The following is a 27,642-nucleotide window of genomic DNA, read 5'->3' as shown; positions in this document are numbered from 1 at the left end:
CTAAGGAGGAAACTTGCCAGATCGGCACCCCAAAGTCAGCGGCACCAGCAGACCAAATAGAGACCAAGATGCAGCGGCTAAGACCAACATCTATCGAGTTCAAACACCAAAAAGGAGCTCGATGGCGCGTTTCGGCCCCGCATGCCCCAGCGGAGCGCCTGCAATCTCGCCCCTTTTGGAATTTGCACCGCCCAGGCCCGAGCTTCAATTGGGAGTTCCACCAATCGCATTGAAAAGCACGTTGGCCGAGTATGGAGAATTCAATGTACTGCAAACGCACAGTGACGGAGTCTTTTTCATCAAGAGCCCCCTTGGTGCCGAACTCTCTTGTTCGGATTCTTGGTCAACGGGTCGAAGGAGGGAGCCAAGCCGCCAGTATAATATGTAAAGCCCTGCGCGTCCCACGCGGGCCGGCCATCTGATCTGTTCACCTGTACCATTCTCAGTCGTCCCGTCTCTCGTTGGTGTTCCCTGCACGGTTTCTCAGCCTCTCATTCGCTTCTCGTTCCTATTTACTATCATTCTTCTTGTTGATATTTTGCTGGTACATAACATTACAATCCCTGGCCCAAAATGAAGTCCTTCACCAAAGCCCTTTCCCTGGCAGCCGGCCTGTCCTTGTCCTTTGCCAGTCCCACCCCGGCCGTCTTCCCGAGACAGACCAACAGTTCTAAGAACCTGATAGTCTTGTAAGTCACCCGCATCCCCGTTCCGTACTCTCCATATCTGCGGAATGATAAGAGAGAAAGATCCATCTGACGCGGATACCCTCCCCGCAGCGGCGACTCTTACTCTACTGTTGGCTTCTGGCCCGGCGGCACCCTCCCGGCTGCCGGAAACCCGCTCGGCAACCCCTCCCTGCCCGGTCAGACCACCTCTAGCGGCCTGAACTGGGTCGGCCATCTCACGAGCACCCTCAACACATCGACCATCTTGACCTATGACTTTGCCGTAACCGGCGCCACCACCGACAAGGATATCGTCGACACTTACGCCCAATACTGCGTCGACGACCAGGTCGACCAATACAAGCAGTACGTGTCTAGCGTCGTCAACAAGGACAACGCTCTCGTCGCCGTCTGGATCGGCATTAATGATGTCGGCGAGCCGTTCTGGGATAAGGTGTCTGCACCCGTCACCAACATTATGGACCGCTACTTTGAGCTCCTTCAGACTCTCGCCGATGATGGTCTGAAGAACTTTGTCCTGCTCTCTGTGCCTCGTATGTTATTCCCCGAGGCCATAGACTTCTGATGTGCATTTAATCCTAACATCTCTCTACTAGCCTTCTCTGACCAGATTCCCGCCATGATCGGCCAGTCCGAGACCGACCTTGCCCGCCTGCGCTCCGATATCACCTCGTACAACGACGCCCTCGAGACCCGCCTCGCTACCTTCAAGTCCGCCAACAGCGGCGTCAAGGGTCTTGTCTTTGACACCAAGCCTTCCTTTGACACCGTTGTCGAGAACTTTGCGCAATACGGCGCCAAGGATGCTACCTGCTACGGCTCCAGCGATTGCATCTGGGCCGACAATTACCACGCCGGTTTGGCTATCCACAAGCTTCTTGCTCAGAATTTGGTCAAGGGTGTTGCTGCGAACTTTATCTTTTAAGTACGTAGTCTTTTGTCAGAAAAATGTTGAACAGGATTCGAAAATTTGAATACATATAGGCTCTCACAGCTTTCATTCAGTCTCACCTTGACTTGCCTTGCATCGAATTACAATCAAACCTAATCACTGCAGAGATAGTTTCAGCCAGCAAAGACTCATGATGACAGACATCTCGTCGCCAAGGTGAAGCAGAGCATAAGGTACTGAGCCTCAAACTCAGAAGGCTGGCTCCAGACATCAGTCCAGGGTTCAAGTAAGAACCTGCTAAACAAGTCCTTTCCTTCAGATAGAACGCGTGCAAGCTCTGCTGCTTTGTAGTGCAACACGATCCCATGGAATGAGTTGAGTCATCGGAGGTAAATTCGAGCTTGTTCACGTAAAGTGAAGCATTAGACTGTCATCAAAGAGCTCAACATGTTCAAGTTGACCAAATCAGCAGTGTGCCTAAAACCGGTGAGGGGAAGTAGGTATGTCGACAGTCGTCCATGGCAAGCAGTATTACATATCACGACAAAGAAAGCATTCCTACGTGTACCAACTACCTTACGTTTGTCCTGCAAGCTCCACGGCGCCAAGCTTGAGCCTCTAGTCCCGGGTCGGAAGCTGTGAGCGGGAGCGGAGACAACACGACAATGCGCAGATCACACCATTCTCTCACAACGAGCACTAGATTAGATGTCAACTCCGGGAAGCTGGGGTGCCCATGAAGAGGACGAACTTTGAGAAAGTTTGATTCTTAGGTCTGTGCTGGGTATGATGACTTAAGGCCGGCCAAATGATGTTGTACAGGATACTTAACTGCGAGAAACATTTGTGATGAAGGCATGACCGTTGTTTTCACAATCCGCATTCAACTGTGAATGTCCCTTGTTATTTTGCTTACTTATCCCCATGGCCACGAAGATAGGGTACATGTTCTAATGAGCAAAGTAGACTGGATCGAGGTTTTGAACAGAATCTATTTGTACATTCGCATAAGAATAATCTGATTAATACACCTTGAGGTGCCCCTCATCGTCCTTCGGAATACCTGCAACCAAATCACATAAAGAACTTTTATATTAGCTAGAGTAGGCCTCCAATAAATGGGATACAACAGCGCACATACCCATTCAAATCAATCAAATAAATAAGTTAAATAAACAGTTTAATACAGGAATTTTAATATATTAAATAATTAAATATCGTAAGGCCCTATATTTAATATATTTAATTAAATATAAGGTTGCCTAATAAAAAGAAAATCTAAAACTAAATTAATTAAAATTAATATTATTTACTATAACTACCCTATAAAAGTGTTACGGCCAGCTAGTCGTAGTGAGTATATTTATAGAAGTTAAGGCTGCGATACTAAATAAACAGTATATCATAATCGTAGATAGCTTCCTTAAAGCTATATCTATAAGTCGTAAGGTAAGTAAGGCTTCGGTAATCAATCATAATCTTATTAAAAGGTTCTTAGTAAAGATAGTTAAAAATAATCATAAGATCTAATACTAAATTAATTACTAAAAAAGCTATAGAAAGTCTATCCTTAAGCCCGGCTTAAATCTATCCTATATATAAATCTCGTTCCTAAATATATCCTTTATAATATCTCTATTTATAATTATCCAATAGTTCACCAGACGGTCATCCGTCCTACTTATTTATAATCGTCCGTCCTACTTATCTATAAATATCCGTTCTTTATCTTATTGTATAATCGTGGTTACGTAACTTATCTATAATTCTTCTATCCCAGGAGGAGTTACCTTAAGTTCGTACTCCTATATATATAGTATAATAGCCGCCGTAGGTCTTATAGGGTAAGGCCCTAGTTTCGTAATATATATTAGGTTATAATATTAGCTCTTCCTTTTAAAGATCTAGTCCTCTAGGCCTATAAATAGGTCGTTTATTCCTAGGTTAAGGAATCGTCAAGTTTGTTTATTAAAATATACTAATACGATATTAGGTTAAATTAAAAAATCGAAATCTCAAATAGCCATATCTCGTTGTAAGCTATTATGTATTATTTGTTTTTCTAATAAAGGTATAGAAATAATGCTTTATTTAAATTATCGTTTACGGGGTATTCAGTATCTAGTTTTTCTTAATTCCGACGTCTATGGAATATACTATCGTTTAAATATATCGTACGATACTTTAGCCGATATTATTTATATTCGTAGGTATTTATAATTTTATTTAATAGTTTTAGGCTAATCGGGCATAGTTAATTACTTAGTAGTAGAATCCGATCGGTTAGACTATAAGGAATAGGTAAAGGAGTCGCGTTTTTAAAAGAGAGCTATAGAGTTACAAAAAAAAGCTAAGGCTTATTAAAAAGCTTAGGCGGAGTTAAATAAGTCGTTATCTAAACTAGAGTATCTCCGTATTTAAAAGCAAATAGTATTTAAAAAGAGTCGTATTATATTAAATAAGTTTCTTAAAGAGGTTAAAGAGGCTTTATTTACGGCCCGTAAGGTATAAGCTAACGGTGCTTTTAGAGTTGTCGATTAGGATACTATAATAGCTGGGAGTTCTAGGTTTGATTTTAATTTCGGTATTCTTTAAAAAGTTATTAAGAGTTCTAAAGGTTTATAATAAGTTCCTATATATTTTCTTTATATCTATAGTTTTTCCATTTAATTAGGAATTCTCGTATTTCGTTCTTAACCCTATAGTCAATAATTTGTTCGATTTTATATTTTAGTTCGTTTAGTTCTATAATAATATAGTTTTCTATATATGAACCCTTTAGTATTGGTTCGAGAAGTAAAATGTAAAAGACTAGATGACACTTTATTATATCTAGGAGTCTTAATCTATAATTAATATTTAAGACTTTTTGAATAATTTCGAAAGGTCTAAGTTTTTTATAGTCTAATTTGTCGTTTAGTCGTTTCGTTTTAATATTACGGTAAAGAAGATAGGTACTATCTCCCTTTTTTAAGGTTGGTCCTTTAATCCTTAATTTATCTACATTTTTCTTTATACGTTAGCGTATAAACTCGAGATCTAAAAATGCTTTTTCTTGGATTTTTTTAAGTTTCGCTATATTTATTACTACTTTTACAGCTTGTAGTCCTTATCATACTTCTCTATATACTATTAGCTAGAATCCGTAATTTAGGTAGAACGGAGATTTTTTTATACTTTCGCTAATTACACTATTGTATATAAATTAGGCTATTAGTAATAATGTTACCTAATTGTTCTAATCGTAGTTCATATCATAACGGAGATATGTTTTAAGAATCTAATTAATTCTTTCTATTTAACTATCGGTTTATAGGTAGAAAGAGGTTAATAGTTTATAATCTATACCAAGTTACGAAATTAGAGATCTCTAAAACTTTAAAGTAAATAAAGAGCCCCTATTAGAAATAATCTCTTTCGGCCTACCGTAGTTAGCAATAACGTTTTTAAAGAACGTATATACTAATTCCTCTACACTACTAGATTCTTTATAGGGTATAAAATAGGCAAACTTAGTAAGTCGGTCGACTATAACTAAGATACTATCGTACTATATATTCGTAAGTAGTTCTTTAGACTTTAGTAATTTAACGATAAAGTTCTATATAATCGATTACTATACTTTCGTAGGTAGTTATAATAGTTATAGCTTGCTATAAAGCTTATATGGGCTATTTTTATTTTTTTTATAAATCGCACAATCCTTAATTACGTTTACGACTTTAGTGCGTATAGCGGATTTATTATAGTGTTATTAAATCCGTTTTTATATTTTAATAACTCCTTAGTGGCTATATACGGGTACACTATAAATTTCTATAATGAGCTTAGGGGTTATTTTTCTAGTCGGGCTAATATTAATCTTTCTAGCTAGTATAAGAAGCTTCATAGTTAATACAAAGCTACCGTCCTTTTCTTATTTAAAAATAACTTATATTTCCTTAGGGACCGTAACTTCGTAATTAGGTTTTCTACTAAGAGCGTCTATTTTACTATTTTTTAAACCTTTTTAATAAATAATTCGGAAATTATATTCCGATAGGAATTCGCTCTATTTAACTTATTACTTATTTAGGTTCTTATTCGTCGTAAAGTTTATAAGATTTTTATAGTCTATATAGACTATAACTTTATATTTAGTTCTGGATAATTATGGCCTCCATTCTCAAAATACTTCGATAATAGCCATTAATTCTTTATTGTATATTTACTAGTTTAGCTCTACTTTATAAAATAATTTAGAGTAGAAGTAGCATAGGTAAAGTTTTCTTTATTCGTTTTGTTATTTTAGGATAGCTCTTATAGCGAAGTCCGAAGCGTCGGTCTCGATTTTAAAAGGTTTTTAAGGGTCCGGGATTATAATTATTAATTCGGAGACAACTATATTTTTAACTTTAATAAACGCCTCTTTACACTTAAAGTCCTAAATAAATAGGTTATCCTTCCGTATTAAGTTGTTAAGGGGTTTAATAATATTAATATAGTCTTTAAAGAATCGTCAATAGAAATTAACAAATCCTAAAAATCCTTATACATCCTTAACGTTCTATAATATAGGCCAGTCCTTAACGGCTTCTACCTTTAAGGCTTATATATAAATTTATCCTAACATAATAATATATCTAAAGAAATCCACTTTCTATATATAAAACTCGTATTTAATAAGTTCGGCATATAGTTTAGCATCCTAAAGTTTTTAAAATACTAACTATACTATTATATGCAAATTAGGCTATTAGTAATAGTACTACTTAATTATTCTGATTATAGTTTATATAATAACGGAGGTATATTTCGAGAATCTAGTTAATTCTTTTTATCTAATTATCGGTTTGCGGATAGAAGGCGGTTAATAGTTTATGATCTATACTAAGTTATAAGATTAGGGATCTTTAAAACTTTAAAATAAATAAAGAGCTTCTATTAGAAATTACTTTTTTTGGCGTACCGTAATTAGTAATAACGTTTTTAAGGAACGTATATACTAATTCCTTAACACTACTGGCTTTTTTATAGGGTATAAAGTAGGCGAATTTAGTAAGTCGGTCGACTATAACTAAGATACTATCGTACTATATATTTATAAGTAGTTCTTTAGACTTTAGTAATTTAATAATAAAGTCCTATAAGATTGATTACTATACTTCCGTTAGTAGTTATAATAGTTATAGCTTGCCGTATAGTTTATACGGGCTATTTTTGTTTTTTTACAGATCGTATAGTCCTTAATTACTTCTATAATCTTAGTACGTATAGCGGATTTGTCATAATACTGGCGAATCCGTTTTTATATTTTAGTGACTCTTTAGTAGCCGTATGCGGGTATATTATGAATTTCTATAATGAGCTTAGGGGTCATTTTTCTAGTCGGGCTAGTATTAATCTTTTTAGCTATTATAAGAAGCTTTGTAGTTAGTATAAGGCTACTGTCCTTGTTTAGTTTAAGGATAACTTGAGTTTCTTTAGGGACCGTGACCTTATAGTTAGGTCTTCTGCTAAGAATATCTGCTTTATTATTTTTTAAACCTTTCCGATAGATAATTTAGAAGTTATACTTAGATAGGAATTCGCTTTATCTAACTTACCGTTTATTTAGATTCTTGTTTATTGTGAAGTTTATAAGGTTCTTATGGTCTATATAGACTATAACTTTATATTTAGTTCTGGATAACTATAGTCTTTATTCTCGAAATACTTTGATAATAGCTATTAGTTCCTTATTGTAGATTTATTAATTTAATTCTGTTTTATAGAATACTTTGGAGTAGAAGTAATATAGATAAAGTTTTTTTATTCGTCTCGTTGTCTTAAGACTGCTCTTATAGCGAAGTTTAAGGCGTCGGTCTTAACTTTAAAGGCTTTTTAGGGGTCCGGGATTATAGTTATTGGTTTAGAGACGACTATATTTTTAACTTTAGTAAAGGCCTTTTTATATTAAGAATCCTAAATAAATAGGTTATTTTTTCGTATTAGGTTATTAAGAGGTCTAATAATGTTGGTATAATCTTTAAGGAATCGTTAATAGAAGTTAACGAATCTTAAGAATCCTTGTACGTCCTTAACGTTTTATGGTGTAGGCTAGTCCTTAACTGCTTCTATTTTTGAGGTTTATATATGAATTTATTTTAGCGTGATGGTATATTTAAGGAAGTCTACTTTCTGTATATAGAACTCGTATTTAGAGGGTTTAGTATATAGTTTGGTATCTTGGAGTTTTTAAAATACTATATGGATATGCTTTTTATGAGTTTTGAGGTCGGGAGAGAAAATAAGGACGTTATCGATATAGATAATAATGAAGATATCGACGTATTTTTTAAATATATGGTTAACTATTATTTAAAATATTACTAGTATGTTAGTAAGTCCGAAGGGTATGACGAGGTACTTAAAGAGTCTTCTATATATTCGGAATACGGTCTTTTATTCGTCTCCTTCCTTAATTTAAATCTAGTTAAATATTTCCTTAAGATCTATTGCGGTAAACTAATTAGCTCCGTAAAGTAGATCTCTAAGTTCTATAATAAGGGGTAAAGGATAGTAATTCTTTTTAGTAATTTTATTGAGTTTCTTATAGTCGATTATAGGTCTTGATTTCTTTCCTCCCTTCTTTAATATAAAGAATAGGGGAAATCCTATAGGAGAATTCGACGGTCGAATGTGTCCCTTATTAAGTTTTTCGTCGATATATTTATTAAGGTATTCTTATTCCTCTTAGTTTATAGGGTATAATAAGTAAAATCTAGGTTATATTCCTTCCTTAAGTTTAATCTCTATGTCCTAGTTATTATATTCTAATAATCCTGTTTCTTTAGGTTCTATAAATAATTTTGTGTATTTCTAGTACTCTTTAGGTATAGTCTAGAGTCGTTGCGATCCTTAATCGTTAGTTCTGGTTGTGAACTTCCTAAAGCTTTTTACCGTTTTAATAAAAGCTATATATCGTGTTTGTTTTCTTTTTTTAGGAGTTGCTAGGAATCTATTTAAACCCTTTTTTTTTTAAAGTCGTTTAGTAACTAGATTCTCCTATTAGACTTAGTTAGTTATCTAATCTATCTGTAGGTTATGTTTTTGTAATTACGAGAGTCCTAGGATAATATCAATATCTTTAATCTTTATAATGTTATATTTTAGTTATTTTTACCGATCGTTAATATATATCGAAAGGTATATAGTCTCTCGATTAATATATCTAAAATCGTATCTAACTCGTTCTCCTTCTATTATTTATAGTCGGTAGGGGTTGTCCTTCTATATTTATAATAGGTCGAGCTTATTTATTACCGTTAGTAAGATATAGCTTTCTTATACGCCACTATCGATAATAGCATTTAGTCCTTTTCCGTAAATTTTGAGTCTTATTTATAGGTGTATATCGTTGTACTATCTAGTTATGTATAGGAACTTATTTTTTAATCTTGCCTTTTGTCGTTCCTTTATAATTAGCTTTTTTAGTTTTTTTATGCTTATTTCTTTTATCGGGCTTTTTATCGTTCTTGATTCTTTCTTTAGGCCTTAGCCTTTCTAATATAATAGATCTAGTATTAGTTATATCTATAGTCTTCTTAATTTATATATTAATTATTTAGACACCTTATAGGGAAGTTTAGGTCTAGACCGAATATTGCTTTATCGTTATCGTTATAATATTATAATGTTTAATTAGGTAGTTAATTATCTATATAGATATCCTTAATATGTTTGCTATCGTACTTTTATAAGTAGAAGTAGCTATCTTATTTAGGTATAAGGTATTAAAGGTACTTATCGTCTAGGCACTCTACTTAAAATAATTCCTTATAAAAGGGGTCTTTAAGGTCAAATAAAGAATAGTCTTTCTCTATATAAAGAGTTATTACGTCTTTCTTATATTCTCTAGTTCTATAAAACTAAATAACTTAGTTATTTTTAAATAGATAGATATATTTATACTTTAATTCGTCGTCGTCCTCTTTAGAGCTAGTATCGTTAATATTAGACGGTACTTTATAATTAATCTCTATCTAAGTACGTCGTCGAGCGATATTACGAAGTTCGTCTAAATTATTAGGTAATTCTTTGTTAGGGTAGTAAGAGCTATTTCCTATATTAATTTTTCTTTTTTTAATTTAAAAGTCGATTCTTCCTTTGTTTATAATACTATAGTCAAGAGTTAGTCTCTTAAATATTTTAATTTTGTTTTTACGGGATAGGTCTTCGAGCTACTCTTTTATTACGGCTAGCTAGTCGTAGTGAGTATATTAATAAAAGTTAAGGCTACGAGGGCTAAGTAAATAGTGTCGTAATCGTAGATAGCTTCCTTAAAGCTATATCTATAAGTTATAAGATAGGTAAGGCTTTAATAATCAATCATAGTCTTATTAAAAGGTGTTCTTAATAAAGATAACTAAAAGCGATTATAAAATCTAATATTAAATTAATTATTAAAGAAGCTATAAAAGTCTATTTTTAGGCCCGGCTTAAGTCTATACTATATACAAGTCTCGTTTTTAAATATATCCTTTATCTATATATCTACCTAACGGGCTCTATATTTTAAATATACGGGCTTTATATTATAAAAGGACGGGATCCGTATTCTTAATATATAGATCCCTTTATCTTTTATCGTTACGTAACTTAATCTATAGTTCTTCCGTTCCGTTAAGGTAATGTATATATTCCGCTTACCTATATATATATAGTTATACTATAGCTATTATAAGGCCGCGGGGTAGGCCCTAGTCTTAGTTATATATATTAGGTCGTAATATTAGGTCTCCCTTCTAAAGGTCTAGTCCTGTAGACCTATAAGTAGGTATTTATAGCCTAGGTTAGGGTCCGTTAAGTTTACTTATTATAATATACTAATACGATATTAGGTCGTATTAAGAAACGTTTTTCGAAAAATACTATTTTAAAACTTTATTTAGCTTATAATGACGTATTTAATCGTTTTAGTTTTAACGACGTTATGCCTTATATTCGATATTTTTATATTAAGCGCCCGTACTAAATAGCTAACGGTGTAAAGACGTACTAAAGTTATAAAAACCTAAAGTATCCTTACGATGGTTTTATTATCGTATCGAGTTATAAGTATATTATTTTTACCCGTCGTAACCTTTTTTTATTAATGTTTTTTTTTAGTACGATGGCTAAATAATTAGTATTTAGAATAGGAAGAGAAGGAGGAGGAAGCTAATAATGTTTTACTCGATCTTTATAAAAAGCTAGCTTGGATATAATCCGAGGTCTCCGAGGTAGTAGGTCGCCTTGCTCGTATTTAGGTAATTTATAAGAAGGTAAAGGAGAGATATATAGAGACTTTTTCTCGTAGTATATAAGAGTTAGAGGAGGAAGATAATATCCTTCCTATATTAAATATTTACGAGCGGTAGGTCGTAAGTGACCTTTAGGCTATTAGCGTTCTTAACGATATTAATTAGTCTTTTTTTAGGATTAACAACGAGTTTATATCTTTAAGACCGTTAATACCGTCTTTTAATAATCCTTAAAAAGTTATTAGAAATTCTGGAGGTTTATAATAGGTTCCTATATATTTTCCTTATATCCGTAGTATTTCTATTTAATTAGGAACTCTTATATTCCGTTCTTAATTCTATTATCGATAATTTATTTAATTTCATATTCTAGTTCGTTAGGTTCTACAATAATATGGTCCTCTATATATAAACCTTTAAGTACTAATTCGAGAAGTAAAATATAAAAGACCGGATAATACTTTATTATGTCTAGGAGTCTCAATTTATAATTAACTAGTGAGACTTTCTAGATGATTTCGAAAGGTCTAAGTTTTTTATAGTCTAATTTATCACTTAGTCGTTTCGTTTTAATATTACGGCGAAAGAGATAGGCGCTATCCCCCTCTTTTAAGGTTAGTCCTCTAATCCTTAATTTATCTGTATTTTTCTTTATACGTTAGCGTACAAACTCGAGGTCTAAAGATACTTTCTTTTAGAGTTCTTTAAGTTTCGCTACGTCTACTACTACTTTTATAGCCTATAGTCCTTATCATACTTCTCTATATACTATTAGCTAGAATCCATAGTTTAAATAAAATAGGGATTCTTATATGCTTTTGCTAACTGTATTATTATATACGAATTAGGCTATTAGTAATAATATTACCTAATTGTTTTGATCGTAGTTTATATAATAACGGAGGTATATTTCGAAAATCTAGTTAATTTTTTTTATTTAACTATCGGTTTATAGATAGAAGGCGGTTAATAGTTTATGATCTATATTAAGTTGCGAAATTAAGGATCTTTAAAACTTTAAAGTAAATAGAGAGCCTTTATTAGAAATTACTTTCTTTAGCGTACCGTAGTTAGTAATAACGTTTTTAAAGAACGTATATGCTAATTCCTCGGCGCTGCTAGCTTCTTTATAGGGTATAAAGTAGGCGAACTTGGTAAGTTAGTTAACTATAATTAAGATGCTATCGTACTATATATTCGTAAGTAGTTCTTTAGACTTTAGTAATTTAATAATAAAGTCCTATAAGATCGATTACTATACTTCCGTTAGTGGTTATAATAGTTATAGCTTGCTATATAGTTTATACGGGCTATTCTTGCTTTTTTTATAGGTTATATAGTCCTTAATTACTTCCGTAATCTTAGTGTATATAGCGGATTTATTATAATACTAGCGAATCTATTTTTATATTTTAGTAATTTTTTAATGGCCGTATGCGGGTATATTATGAATTTCTATAATAAGCTTAGGGGTTATTTTTTTAATTAGGCTAGTATTAATCTTTTTAGTTATTATAAGAAGCTTCGTAGTTAGTATAAAGCTACCGTCCTTATTTAATTTAAGGATAACTTAAGTTTCTTTAGGGACCGTGACCTTATAGTTAGGTCTTCTATTAAAAGTATCTGCTTTACTGTTTTCTAAACCTTTCCGATAAATAATTTGGAAGTTATACTTAGATAGGAATTTGCTCTATCTAACTTGCCATTTGTTTAGATTCTTATTTATCGTAAAGTTTATAAGGTTCTTATAGTCTATATAGACTATAACTTCGTATTTAGTTCTAGATAACTATAGTCTCTATTCTCGAAATGCTTCGATAATAGCTATTAATTCTTTATCGTAGATCTATTAATTTAATTCTGTTCCGTAGAATGCTTTAGAATAAAAGTAATATAAATAAAGTTTTCTTTATTCGTTTTATTATTTTAAGATTACTCTTATGGCGAAGTCTAAGGCGTCGGTCTTAACTTCGAAGGCTTTTTAGGGGTCCGGGATTATAATTACTAATTTAAAGACGACTATATTTTTAACTTTAATAAAGGCCTCTTTATACTAAGAATCCTAAACAAATGGGTTATCTTTTCGTATTAGGTTATTAAGAGGTCTAATAATATTAATATAATTTTTAAAGAATCATCGATAGAAGTTAACGAATTTTAAAAATCTTTATACGTCCTTAACGTTTTATAATATAGGCTAGTCCTTAACTACTTCTACCTTCAAGGTTTATATATAAATTTATCCTAGCATAATAGTATATTTAAAGAAGTCCACCTTCTATACATAGAACTTACATTTAAAAGGTTTAGTATATAATTTAGTATCTTAAAATTTCTAAAATACTATATAGATATGCTTTTTATGAGTTTCGAGGTTAGGAGAGAAAATAAGGACGTTATCGATATAAATAATAACAAAAATATCGACATATTCTTTAAATATATAGTTAATTATTATTTAAAATATTGCTAGTACGTTAATAAGTCCAAAGGGTATAACGAGGTACTTAAAGAATCCTCTACGTATTTAAAATACGGTCTTTTATTTATCTCCTTTCTTAATTCGGATCTAATTAAATACTTCTTTAAAATCTATTATAATAAACTAATTAGCTCCGTGAAGTAGATCTCTAAGTTCTATAATAAGGAGTAAAAGATAATAATTCTTTTTAGTAATTTCGTTAAGTTTCCTATAGTCGATTATAGATCTTAATTTCTTTCCTCCCTTTTTTAATATAAAAAATAAGGGAAATCCTACGGGAGAATTTAACGGTCGAATATATCCCTTGCTGAGTTTTTCGTTAATGTATTTATTAAGGTATTCTTATTCCTTTTGGTTTATAGGGTATAATAAATAAAATCTAGGTTATATTCCTTTTTTAAGTTTAATCTTTATGTCCTAGCTACTATATTCTAATAATCCTGTTTTTTTAGGTTTTATAAATAGTTTTATGTATTTCCGGTACTCTTTAGGTATAGTTTAGAGTCGTTGCGATCTTTAATCGTTAGTTCTAGTTATAAATTTCTTAAAGCTTTCTACTATCTTAATAAAAGTTATATATCGTATTTATTTTCTTTCTTTAGGAGTTATTAAGAATCCGCTTAAACCCTTTTTCTTTTAAGGTCGTTTAGTAACTAGATTCTCTTATTAGATTTAGCTAGTTATCTAATCTATCTATAGGTTGTATTTTTATAATTACGAGAGTCCTAAGATAACATCGATATCTTTAATCTCCATAATGTCGTATTTTAGTTGTTTTTACCGATCGTTGATATATATCGAAAGGTATATAGTCTCTTGATTAATATATTCGAAATCGTATCTAACTTATTCTCCTTTTATTATTTATAGTCGGTAGGGGTTATCCTTCTATATTTATAGTAGGTCGAGCTTATTCATTACCGTTAATAAGATATAGTTTTTTTATACGCTATTATCGATAATGGCATTTAATACTTTTCCGTAAATTTCGAGTTTTATTTATAGGTATGTATTATTATACTGTTTAGTTATATATAGGAACTTATTTTTTAATTTTACTTTTTATTATTCTTTTGCGATTAGCTTTTTTAATTTTTTAATGCTTATTTTTTCTATTGGGCTTCTTATTGTTCTTAATTCTTTCTTTAGGCCTTAGCCTTTCTAATATAATGGATCTAGTATTGGTTATATCTATAGTCTTCTTAGTTTATATATTAATTATTTAGATACCTTATAGGGAAGTTTGGGTCTAGACCGAATATTATTTTATTATTATCGTTATAGTACTATAGCGTCTAATTAGGTAGTTAGTTATCTATATAGATATCCTTAATATGTTTGTTGTCGTGCCTTTATAGGTAGAAGTGGCTGTCTTATTTAGGTGTGAGGTACTAAAAGTACTTATCGTCTAGGCATTCTACCTAAAATAATTCTTTATAAAAGGGGTCCTTGGGGTTAAATAGAGAATGGTCTTTTTCTATATAAGGAGTTATTATGTCTTTTTTACGTTCTTTAGTTCTATAGAACTAAATAACTTGGTTATCCTTAAATAGGTAGATATGCTTATACCTTAGTTCGTCGTTATCCTTTTTAAAGCTAGTATCGTTAATATTAGGCGGTGCCTTATAATCGATCTCCGTTTAAGTACGTCGTCGAGCGACGTTGCGAGGTTCGTCCGAATTATTAGGTAATTCTTTATTAGGGTGGTAAGAGCTATTTTTTATATTAATTTTCCTTTTTTCGACTTAGAAATCGATTCTTCCTTCGTCTATAATGCTAAAGTTAAGAGTTAGTCTCTTAAGTATTTCGATTTTATCTTTACAGGATAGGTCTTTAAGCTGCTTTTTAACCTTATAAATAAATTTTTTATTGCCGTCTTCTTATTATATTATATAGATAGTCTTAATTAAAAGTTCTTCTTTCTTTACTACTGCTAAGGTTTTAATTAATAATAGTATAGTATTATATCCTAATCGTCCTTTATTCTTAGGTTTTTTAAGGTACTATCTTATTTATTCTTTACTATCTCGGTATATAAAATAGCTATCGTCATAGTAGCCTATCTATAATAGCTATATATAAGGAACTTCCTTAATAGTAAGGTTAGCCCTTTTTTCTGGGACGGGTTAATTCTAAATACGCTTAGGTTATCGGTAATCCCTAGCTATATATCCTAACTTATCGTAATTATAATACTTGAACTCTTTTTTTAGTCGGTCTTCTTTCTTTTTAGCGACGCTAAGGTCTATAGGACCTTTATACTATCCATAAGTAGTACTTTAGCAGTTACCGTTCTAATTATTATAAGGTCGTTAATTAGTTTAAAAGTTACGTTAAGGTTATTATTAGTATTTACGTTCTATATTGGATTCCTACTTACGATTCTTTCTTTTTTTTTTTTTTTATAGAGTCGGTTATCGAGCTTAATAGCGAGTTTACTATATTAAAGAAAGTTATTTAGTCTATTAAGTAGGACTAATTCGTCCTTAACTTTATCCTTTAGTCCTTAATAGAATATAAATATTTTCGTATCGTTAGTAAGGTCTAGCTAAGTATTAAGATATTTAAACTTAGCGGAGTATTCCTTTACCGATTTAATTTATCGGAGCTGCGCTAGATCGTACTTAACTTATCGCTTCTTATTAAGATCCTAGAATAGGGACCTAAGGGCTTTTTTAAACCTATTAAAGCTATTATAGATATTATATACTTTAATAGAGTACTCGTCGAGAGTTTCCTTATTAAGGTATTCTTTCTAGATTAGTTCGAACTATTTAAAGGCTCGTCCCCTAAGGAAGCTAATAGCATATATAACTTTCTCAGTTCTATTAATAAAGTTTCCATAGTAAAAGTTCTAATAGTTCTTAACTTAAATTAAAAATCCCTTAAGAGTACCCGGGGTACCTTTATAAGTAATGGGTACGTTAAGCTTAAGTTTCTATCGTCCTCCCTAAAGGGGGGTACCAATAATATTAATAGCGGCTCGGAGGGTATTAACTTCTTCTTAAAAAGCCTAAACGTTAATACTTAATTCTTATCTTTTAATTCGAATAACTTCGTTCTCTAGGTCTTAAATACGCTAAGGGCCATTCCTAAACTACTAGATTATAATTTTAAGGTTTTAAAGCTCGTTTGCGGTATCGTTATATATAGTTTATACTTTAGCAATATTTATATCTCCTTTCTTAACTCGTTCCTTAAGTTATTCATAAACGTCCTTATTAAGGGTAACCTCGTCGTCAGAGTCAATATTCATTAAGGCTATCTCTATCTCTTTAACTAAACTTTAAATAAGTTATTTAAAAGAAATAAAGGAGCCCGGAATAAGTAACTTTATAAAGGCATAAAAAGATATCGTTTATACTATTTAGTTAATCTTTTATAAAGCAAACTTATTAAATAAGAATAATTAAAGTGTTACGGCTAGCTAATTATAGTAAGTATATTAATAAAAATTAAGGCTACGAAGGTTAAGTAAATAGTATCGTAATCGTAGATAGCTTCCTTAAAGCTATATCTATAAGTCGTAAAGTAAGTAAGGCTTCGGTAATCAATCATAATCTTATTAAAAGGTATTCTTAATAAAGATAATTAAAAGCGATCGTAAGATCTAATACTAAGTTGATTATTAAAGAAGCTATAGAAGTCTATTTTTAGGCCCGGCTCAAGTCTATATTATATATAAGTCTCGTTCTTAAATATATCCTTTATCTATATATCTACCTAACGGGCTCCATATTCTAAATATACGGGCTCCGTATTATAAAAGGACGGGATCCGTATTCTTAATATACGGATCCCTTTATCTCTTATCATCATATAACTTAATCTATAGTTCTTCCGTTCCGTTAAGGTAACGTATATATTCCGCTTACCTATATATATATAGTCGTACTATAGCTACTATAAGGCCGCGGGGCAGGCCCTGGTCTTAGTCATATATATTAGGTCGTAACATCTTTAACCTTACGAATAAATTTCTTATTACCGTCTTTTTATTATATTATATAGATAGTCTTAATTAGGAGTTCTTTTTTCTTTATTACCGCTAGGGTTTTAACTAGTAGTAGTATAATATTATATCCTAATCGTTCTTTATTTCTTAGCTTCTTAAGGTACTATCCCGTTTATTTTTTATTATTTTAGTATATAAGATAGCTATCGTTATAGTAGCCTATCCATAATAGTTATATATAAGGAACTTCCTTAATAGCGAGGTTGGCCCTTTTTTCCGGGATAGGTTGGTTTTAGATATACTTAGGTTATCGATAGTCCTTAACTGTATATCCTAGCTTATTATAGTTATAGTGTTTGAATTCTTTCTTTGGTCGGTTTTCTTCTTTTTTAGCGATATTAAGGTCTATAGGACCTTTATACTATCTGTAAGCGGTACTTTAATAATTAACGTTTTAGTTATTATAGGGTTATTAATTAATTTAAAAGTTATGTTAAGGTTATTATTAGTATTTATATCCTATGTTAAATTCCTATTTACAATCCTTTTTTTCCTTTTTTTATTTATAGAGTCGGTTATCGAGCTTAATAGCGAGTTTATTATATTAAAGGAAGTTATTTGGTCTATCGAGTAGGACTAATTCGTCCTTAACTTTATCTTTTAATCTTTAATAAAATATAAATATTTTTATATCGTTAATAAGGTCTAGTTAAGTATTAAGATATTTAAACTTAGCAGAGTATTCTTTTGCCGATTTGGTTTATCGGAGCTACGTTAGGTTATACTTAGCTTATCGTTTTTTATTAAGGTTCTAGAATAAGGACTTAAGGGCTTTTTCGAACCTATTAAAGCTATAGTAGATATTATATACTTTAGTAGAGTACTTATTAAGAGTTTCCTTATTAAGGTATTCCTCCTAAATTAGTTTGAACTATTTAAGGGCTTGTCCTTTAAAGAAGCTAACGGTATATATAACTTTCTTAGTTTTATTAATAAAATCTCCATAATGAAAGTTTTGATAGTTCTTAACTTAAATTAAAAATCCTTTAAGAGTACCCGGGGTACTTTTATAAGTAATAGGTACGTTAAGTTTAAGTTTCTATTATCCTCCTTAAAGGGGAGTACTAATGATATTAGTAGCGGCTCGGAGGGTATTAACCTCTTTTTAAAGAGCCTGGACGTTAGTACTTAATTTTTATTTTTTAATTTAAATAATTTTATTTTTTAGGTCTTGAATATACTAAGGGCTATTCCTAAACTACTAGATTATAATTTTGAGGTTTTAGAGCTTATTTGCGGTATTGTTATATATAGTTTGTATTTTGGCGATATCTACGTTTCTTTTTTTAACTTATTCTTTAAGTTGTTTGTAAACGTCCTTATTAAGGATAACCTCGTCGTTGGAGTTAATATTTATCGGGGCTATCTTTATCTTTTTAGCTAAATTTTAAATAGGTTATTTAGAGGAAGTAGAGGAGCCCGGAATAGGTAACTTTATAAAGGCGCGGGAAGATATCGTTCGTACTATTTAGTTAGTTTTTTATAGAGCGAACTTATTAAATAGGAGTAATTAAAGTATTATAGCTAGTTAATTATGGTAAATATGTTAATAGAAGTTAAGGCTATAAAGGCTAAGTAAATAGTGTCGTAGTTATGGATAGCTTCCCTAAAGCTATATCTATAAGTCGTAAGGTAAGTAAGGTTTTAGTAATTAATCGTAGTCTTATTAAAAGGTGTTTTTAATAAAGATAGTTAAAAGCGATTATAAAATTTGATATTAAGTTGATTATTAAAGAAGCTATAGGAAGTCTATCTTAAAGCCCGGCTTAAGTCTATATTATATATACGTCTCGTTCCTAAATATATCCTTTATCCATATATCTACTTAACGGGCTCTATATTTTAAATATATAGGCTCTATATTATAAAAGGACAGGATCCGTATTTTTAATATACGGATCTCTTTATCTCTTATCGTTACGTAACTTAATTTATAGTTCTTCCGTTCCGTTAGGGTAATATATATATTCTACTTACTTATATATATATAGTTATACTATAGCTATTATAAGCTTGCGGGGCAGGCCTTGGTCTTAATTATATATATTGGGTCGTAATATAACCGCTATAAAGTACTCGTAAATATTATAAAATTTTTATTAGCTTAGATGAACTTTTTATTTTTATAATTATATTAATTAAATTAAATACAATTTTACTAATCTATTTATAACCGGTTAATTTAAACTTTAACATTATTCATAATTATTATTTATAATAATAACAACCTTATAATACCCCTTAAATTATTGATTAATAATCTCGATAATTATAATAAATATAAAGAGCATTTTTGTAAGGGGGCAGGTGGTGTGCTGCGCTCCTGCCAATTGACCCAAAAGATCAGTCACTTCTAGCACTACGTGCCAGACGTGCACCACACGTACGCTTAAGTAGGCTCTTCGGCCAAGGCTCCGCGCCTGCCCGCCGGCACCTTTATATAAACTTTAATCATTAGTAAAGGCCGATATTGCTTATAAAGCCGTCTATAAAATTAAAAATTAAAAAATTAAAAAGAACTAGTTAGTGAATTAACAAAAAAGTTAAAAACGTCATAAAGAAAAAGTATTTAATAATATAATTAACAAAGATTAATTGAAGATTTATAATATATATTTAATTAAATGAATCTGTAAATCTCTAAATTATAATAATAAGAGTAATAAAACATATTTACGACTGTAGGATTTATAAATGTATTTTTAGAACTTGGTTATTATAAAGATTATAATTAAAATAAATGCTATTTAATTAAATAATTAATATTATTTCAGTAAAATATAGTACTTAATAAATTAGCTCGAATTATAAATCTTTACTAGTTTAGCTTAATTAATTTAAAATAGTTAAAGTAATTAAAAAGATTACTCTAATTGGTTTGAAAAGTAGGGCCTATCTCATAGTAGCATATAGTCAATTTAGTCGGATTGTACAGTTGAATGATTCCTACTCTTTTTTCATATCCGCAAAGCCCGTTATCAAAATAAAAGTTATGCCAGCCGATAACTTGGGGGCCGGTGTTCTAGTCTGACGTAGAGGAGGCAGTAACATACCTACTATGTAAGTGCTCGTGTACCGAGGACTAACTCGTCACTGTAACCTAAAAACTCTTATTTGCTTTTTGCGACGGCGATGTGGTGTCGTGTGTTTAAAGACCAGGTGTGGGAGCCGCTACCGTGACATGGCGGGATCTGCACAGCCGTCAATGTCACGGAAAATAACAAGATTGGGTTGATGAAGTCGAACGGGGATTTTTGAACCTTCGCGGGACTGTGCAGGAAGCCGCTCCCGTGTATCGATCCCACCCGGGCCGAAGTGGGGTCTTGGTCGGCACCTTCGGGCGCCGATTAACCACAAAAGAGTCACAAGTGCATGCGTCAGACATTGAAATTATCTTCCAAGTAAAGTGTCAAGCCAAGACTGGAACGCGGCTGGTGCTTTACACCCAGAGCTTGGCGCTGCTTTGTCGCCTCGCTTGGTCCTGGTATCGGGTCTTGATAGCAGCGTGGACTTTTGTTATGCTATTCGAAAGTCCGAAAGTCCGAATTTCAAGCATAGCAGACATGATTCTCTTAAAATCTTCTTATAAACCCTCCTACGCCATATTCTCTATTCTATATCATTTTTCTCTCTTTAAGCTTATCCATTTCAGCGCAGGTTACAGTCGTCATGCCAACCATGGTTCTTGCCGCACATGAATAGTAAGACGTCATGCAATAAGTTATTCGGCCACGATGCGCCTAAGCCTTAGTTGAGCATGCCAAAATTTCGGTCGCTGAAACTCATCTTTGAAAGAGCTCTCGTATCGCATTCGAAATGCTTCTCTCAACTCCCAAACTCTTCACCGGGTCCATTAGCGCTCACAATCGCGATCTTTGTTACTAAGCAAATTCCCCCAAAGCCAAGAGCCGGCGGCCTGTTCCCCCGCAAAGCGTGGTCAAGCTCTTGCGTAAGATTTTCTTTGCGCCCATGCAATCAGTGGATCTAACCGGCACCTAAACTCCGTCTAAAGGGCCACAATTGATCTCTCCGCTGACTCCCTGCTCCATCGACTTGCGGGGAGGAAGATTCGCATGTTAAAAGTACGTAACGGCATCGAAGACGACAGCCGGCTCCGGCTCGATACCTTCATAGCTCTCATGTATTGTCTGCAATTTAATTGCCAGACTTGGAGTAGCGCTGGGCTGTGAGCTTAACCTTAGTAGGGGTGCCCAGTGGCTGGGTTCAGTGACATTCCCGGATAAGTGTCCAGCACTTGAATGGCCAGCACAGCCAATCCCCTTCCCCTGACTGGGAGATATCTCAGGGATCTCTCATTGCTAGTGGCGATACCGATATCAAAAGGGATGATTCCCCCGCGACCAAGTCGTACCATCAGACCATTGGCATGTTGAATGAGTGCCGCCGGGCACCAGTACTATTTCAAGTTGTGGGCGCCGTCGGCGAAATTGATCAATGAAGCAGCAATTTGAGTGACAATGAGTGCCGATATCGTCATTCCGTGAATGCCGCTACTGAATTTCTCGGGATTTTCGAGGTAGCACCGGGCCGGTCGCGTTTGGATGTCTATCTAGACAGGCCCGCCTCGACTTTCCTTCCCTGAACTTCTCGAAGACCAGCAGCAGGTCCGTCTGCATCTTCCTGGCTCTCAGCACGCGCCAAGCATGGATCGCGATTCCAAACTCCACGACGACAGCGAGGCCACGGCCCCCAACATCAACAAGACACGATCGGCCGACCAGCATGATGTAGCCATCAACGCGTCCGGCCACGTCCAAGAACTCGAGCGCAACTTCAATCTGCTCTCCCTCGCCGGCGTCGGATTGGTAGTTGGCAATGTCTGGCCAGCGATCGGGGGCTCCATCCTCGTCGCCATCTTCAACGGCGGTCCCCCCGGCGTCCTGTACGAGTTCGTCGCCGTATCCGTCTGCTACTGGACCGTCGCCGCCAGCATCGCCGAGCTAGCGAGCGCCATCCCTTCTTCCGCCGGAGTGTACCACTGGGCCTCCGTCACACCCGGCCGCCGATGGGGCCGCATTGTGGGCTTCTTCGCCGGATGGTGGAACTACCTCGCTTGGATCCTCGGCGCGGCCAGCATGGCATCGATTTTCGGCAACACGGTGGTCCAGATGTACGCGCTCAACCACGCGGGTTTCGAGGCCAAGCCCTGGCACGTCTTCATCGTCTACATCATTGCGACATGGCTCGCATGCGCCATCGTCTGCATGGCTAACAGTGCCATGCCGCGAATCAACGACTTTGGTGTCTTTGCGATTGTTGCAGGTTTTCTCATCACTATCATCACTGTAGCCGTCATGCCTGGTCGAGGTGGACGGCCGCCGCATGCATCTTCCTCCTTCGTTTGGACCGAGTGGACCGCCGACATCGGATACCCGAATGGCTTTGTCTTTGTAGCCGGAATGCTGAACGGAGCTTTCAGTGTCGGTGCCGTCGATGCGACGACCCATTTGGCAGAGGAGATCCCGGACCCTCAGCGCAACGTCCCAATCGCTCTCGGCTTGCAGCTGAGCATCGGCTTCATCACTGGTTTCTGTTACTTGGTCACTATTATGTACGCGATCAACGACTATGATGCTCTCTTCGAATCCCCGTACCCGATCGCCGAGATCTACCGTCAGGCAACTGGCTCCGCTGCCGGCGCGACCGGTTTGCTCGCCCTCGTTCTCATCTGCATTGGTCTGACGCTCATGGGATTGTACATCACTTGCGGCCGCACGCTATGGGCCCTCGCCCGTGACGGCGCGAGTCCCCGTCCCGCCCTGCTCGGACATGTTAGCCCAAGGCTGGGCATGCCCATGTGGTCTACTGTCTTGTCAGCCATCCTGGTCACCATTCTCGGAGCAATCTACGTCGGCAGTACGACGGCTTTCAACGCTTTTGTCGGAAGTTTCATTCTTCTTTCAAGCAGTTCCTATCTCGCTGCCATATTACCCAACCTCCTTTCGGGGAGAAAGATGATCGCGTACGGTCCCTTCCATATGCGTGGATGGATTGGCTTTGCCATCAACGGCATTGCGTGCTCTTACATGCTGGTGTGGTTCGTCATCTACTGCTTTCCTTTCGCCCTGCCGACAGATGCCCAGTCGATGAACTACGCATGCTTGATATGGGGTGGCCTCACCATATTCGTTGGTCTCTGGTGGATGCTAGGGGCAAGGAAGGGGTACGAAGGTCCGACAACCACAGGCGGTGCCGTGATAGAAGCAGCATCTCACCACCATGCAGCCTGATTGATTCCAAAGCCAAAAGTATCCATATTCATTCAAGTTCAATGGCTTTCGCCAATACGATATGCTTTCCCGTGTCATAAATCAAGTCGATTTCTATTGCAGCCCAAGTGTCGCGTACAGTAACTACACAACCATGCATACCCCATGGAGGGATATCTGCTCTAACGAATATTCACGCGATTTGAGCACAGATCTCTCCGTTCACCCAAATGTTTCCGCCGTTCTGAGGAGGAAAGTCTCCGGATGGAAAGTAGTTGATTGTGAATGGGATTGACTCAATATACATGTTGCGTAGTAATGAAGGCAAACAGTTCATTTACAAGACAGGTTTCATGACAAGGTAGCTGACTGCAACTGTTAAGTCCAAGGCTGAGTTCGCCGAGTTCGAGCTGAGAAGTCGTCCAAACTATCGACCATGTCATCGAAGTTGACAACAGTCCGTGTGAGATGATGTGCTAGACTCAACACTACCCCGGACTCTACTATCACAGCCGACTGACATGTAGAAGGAGCGTCCAGATGAATATGTGCATATCAGTGCTTTGACTTACCGGGGTTTCAGCAATGTTTCCGGGTGGATGGTTTTTAGGTTCACGACGTGGGACAACGGGAACGGTGGGATTGAGGGGGAAACTAGGTACTTTAGCGGCGAAATGATAGTCCGACACGGCACGTCTCCTAATACATCATTGACAGCAGGTGTCTCAACCAATCGACACCCACCACCCCAACATCCCGATTCCTGTCCCTCCCCCCAGCTCTCGCATCCCGGGCCTGTCACCGGTACCATTTGATACAGGAAAGATCTCCCGTCAGCCAACTAGCGCCAAGCATCCGCCAAAATGAGAAGCAAGGCTACATCCTCTGCCCTCAGCTCATACAACGATACCGCCTATCCGTACAATCTCGGCACATTCCATCGCGCCGTGAGTACGTCGAACCAGGATGCCCAGGTATGGTTCAACCGCGGCCTGACGTGGGCGTATGCTTTCAACCATGAGGAGTCAGCGAGGTGCTTCCGAAAAGTCATTGAAAATGACCCGTTCTGCGCCATGGCTTACTGGGGACTCGCATTCGTCCTTGGGCCCAACTACAACAAGCCATGGAAGGTCTTTGATGGAGAGGATCTCGCCGATACGACCAAACGTGCACATCACACGATCATGCAGGCAAAGAGCCACTCAGGCAAAGCTACGCCGGTCGAGATTGCGCTCATCAATGCTTTGTCCTGTCGCTACCCGCAGGAGAAGCCGGCGGAAGATTGCTCGAAGTGGAACCAGGACTACGCCCAAGCCATGGACTTGGTACTGCAAGCATACCCTGATGATCTCGACGTGGTTGCCTTGTGGACGGATGCCACGATGAATGTTACGCCTTGGAAGCTATGGGACTACAGGACTGGAAAGCCAACGCCAGGTGCCAGGACGTTGGAGATCAAGGATGTGATGGACCGCACTTTCAGGCTGAGAGGCTCCTCGCAGCACCCAGGCCTTCTTCACTTATATATCCATCTCATGGAAATGTCACCAACTCCGGAAGCTGCCCTGACTATAGCTGACAATCTTCGCGGACTTGTCCCAGACGCGGGACATCTCGAGCACATGCCCACGCATCTGGACATTATCTGTGGAGAATATCGTCGCGCCATCGCTTCCAACTCTGACGCGATCCGTGCCGACTCCAAGTTTCTCGCTCGCGAGGGCCCTCTCAACTTCTACACTCTGTATCGGTCTCATGACTTTCACTTCAGGCTGTATGCCGCCATGTTGTGTGGTCAGTCCCGGGTAGCCCTCATAACGGTGGAAGAGCTTGAGTCGACTATTTCTGAAGATCTCCTGCGAGTCGAGTCCCCGCCAATGGCAGACTGGCTCGAGGGCTTCCTCGGTATGAGAATGCATGCTCTCGTTCGTTTCGGCCGCTGGGAAGCTATCCACGCTCTTGAACTCCCGCGAGATCCCAAGCTTTACTGCTCAACCGTCGCCATGACACACTATGCAAAGGGCATAGCCTACGCCGTGCAGGGCCGAATCGAAGAGGCGGAAAAGCAGCGCGTACTCTTTGCCGAGGCAGTGAAACGGGTACCGTTGTCTCGCTCGGTCTTTAATAATACTTGTCAGTCAATTCTCTCCATTGCCGAGGCTATGCTTGATGGAGAGCTGGCATACCGAATGAAGGACTACGATATCGCTTTTGCTCATCTGCGGAAAGCCGTGGAGAGAGACGATGCACTACCCTACGATGAGCCATGGGGGTGGATGCAACCAGCACGACATGCGCTCGGCGCGCTACTGCTGGAGCAGGGCCATGTCGAGGAGGCAGCGGCTGTCTACAGCGCAGACCTCGGGGTTGACGAGACGTTGCCACGGGCTCTGCGACACCCCAACAACGTGTGGGCACTGCACGGATTCTACGAGTGTCTGATGAAGTTGGGCCGGGTAGACGAGGCCAAAATCCTCAAACCGCAACTTCAAATGGCGTTAGCTGTGGCGGACGTTCCCGTCAAGTCATCGTGCTTCTGTCGCTTGAAGACGGTCGATTGACAGGTGCGGTCCCTGAGGCCTCCGTCTCAGCGTCGCCTCAGAGACCTCGAGAGACCACGTGCCAGTTTATGACACTGCCTTCCAGGTGAGGAAATGTATAGTGTAGTGAGATGGATCATGGAACTGGGTAGCTTCAGAGTGGCAAAGGCATTGGACGGGAAGGACATGGGCATAATGGAAAGGGACTGCATCAACGGAAAGCATTCGTTTCGTGGTTTAGTAAAATCAAGAAGAGATCACTTTTACTTCACTAGAATTACAAATCTCTTCAATAATGGCCAATCCTTTTACATTCTCCAGCCGATCATTCAAGTGCGGTTGACGTATTGCTTCGCCTGTGATACGATTCCTTTTACTTAGCCCTATCAGCTTTGTGATCTGGTGCTTCTTTCTTCGAATTACTCAGATGACAAACAAAATGCTAGTACATCGTTATCCTTTTAGGGTCTAATTCAAGAAAGATGTCAGATTCCATACTGCCTGTAGGTTAAGGTCTGATTACTTCACATTCCGGAGCAGATTTCCACTTTCATTGCGGTCGATGAAAGTGGTTCGATCTATGTCATCCGAACCTCTGCTCCTTGTATTAGTATTCTATGGGCTTCACCCGACCCCTCGATCTTGCTATCTCCATCAGGACTATGTATGACCTCGCATCGGCCGTAATAAACTACGCCGCTATATCCGTAATTTGGCAGATGAATGTGGTACGACAAAAAAGTCTTCCCAAGGGAAGCCAGTGAGCAGCGTACTTCCAACTGCCTAGTTGGCAAGTTCTAGGCCGGAGTTCAGGATAGGAGTTGCCAAGTTATGCAAGTCTAAACCTAACAATTTAAGTTGCTCTCGGAGAGGGTCCACTCTGAAACATCGGTAGTTGTCGCCTGAGAAATTCAGCAACGACTAAAAGTCGCAGAAAGCCTGGAGTTGTAGTCACAAGAATCGAGTATCTAAGAGGATGTTGTAAATGTGTTGGTATACACGTCAGCAGGGGCCTGGGGGGGGGGGGGGCGTACGGAACTCAATAATCTTGGTACTGGACTGCGTATGTATATGTAAGGACTCAAGGAGGAAATTGGTGGGCAGAGCCCATGATTCCTCCGTTGGGTATAAGTAGGTGGAAGGCCCGTTTGCAACGGGCCCCAAGACCACTTTCCAAATCCACCCTTTTCTGCCGTCAATATTCCAACAAAATGCTTAAGTAACATGGCAAACATGTCTCACTCTAACGAGTATTGGAGGACCATGTTCCGGGCATTAGGCCCTTCAGATAGTGAATGGTGTAAGTATTTCCGTGGTTTCCCACATGGTAATATATGTTATGTACAAGAAGTCGAATAGACTAGGAGTAGCTCAGTCTTGAACACTCCACGGTTTCTCGGTATGTTCGCCCCGCCGCTTGGGCAATGAGCAACGATGTCTTCAAGCATGCTTCACAAGCTTAGCCAGAGCAGGTGCCAGCCTTGGAGGGCTCGCAGCCACCAGCGCAGCCGTTGTACATCTGGCACTTGGT

The 27,642-nt window shown here is 36.8% G+C and overlaps 3 protein-coding genes across 3 annotated transcripts; all 3 read left to right on the top strand.

The window, feature by feature from the left end:
* The first annotated feature begins 311 nt into the window (after positions 1–311).
* On the top strand, positions 312–2,021 carry BDP55DRAFT_686051 (GDSL-like Lipase/Acylhydrolase). Its single transcript, XM_060576488.1, has 3 exons — positions 312–689; positions 780–1,222; positions 1,286–2,021. The coding sequence occupies exons 1-3, from the start codon at positions 574–576 to the stop codon at positions 1,612–1,614; spliced, it is 888 nt and encodes a 295-aa protein (XP_060422077.1). The 5' UTR covers positions 312–573; the 3' UTR covers positions 1,615–2,021.
* Positions 2,022–22,005: 19,984 nt separating this feature from the next.
* Positions 22,006–23,592, top strand: BDP55DRAFT_567486 (amino acid permease; the record flags this gene model as incomplete). The annotated part of the gene is made up of 1 exon (XM_060570599.1): positions 22,006–23,592. The coding sequence occupies one exon, from the start codon at positions 22,006–22,008 to the stop codon at positions 23,590–23,592; it is 1,587 nt and encodes a 528-aa protein (XP_060422076.1).
* A 725-nt stretch (positions 23,593–24,317) lies between these two features.
* Positions 24,318–26,430, top strand: BDP55DRAFT_686046 (TPR domain-containing protein). The gene has a single exon (XM_060576487.1). It carries the CDS (start codon positions 24,435–24,437, stop codon positions 26,130–26,132), a length of 1,698 nt encoding a protein of 565 aa, XP_060422075.1. The 5' UTR covers positions 24,318–24,434; the 3' UTR covers positions 26,133–26,430.
* The last annotated feature ends 1,212 nt before the right edge of the window (positions 26,431–27,642 follow it).

This window comes from Colletotrichum godetiae (genome assembly GCF_030913485.1).
Source record: "Colletotrichum godetiae strain CBS 193.32 chromosome Unknown BDP55scaffold_96, whole genome shotgun sequence".
NCBI lineage: Eukaryota > Fungi > Ascomycota > Sordariomycetes > Glomerellales > Glomerellaceae > Colletotrichum > Colletotrichum godetiae.
Note: the sequence above shows the minus strand (reverse complement) of the source record. Positions and strands in the feature narration are given on the sequence as shown.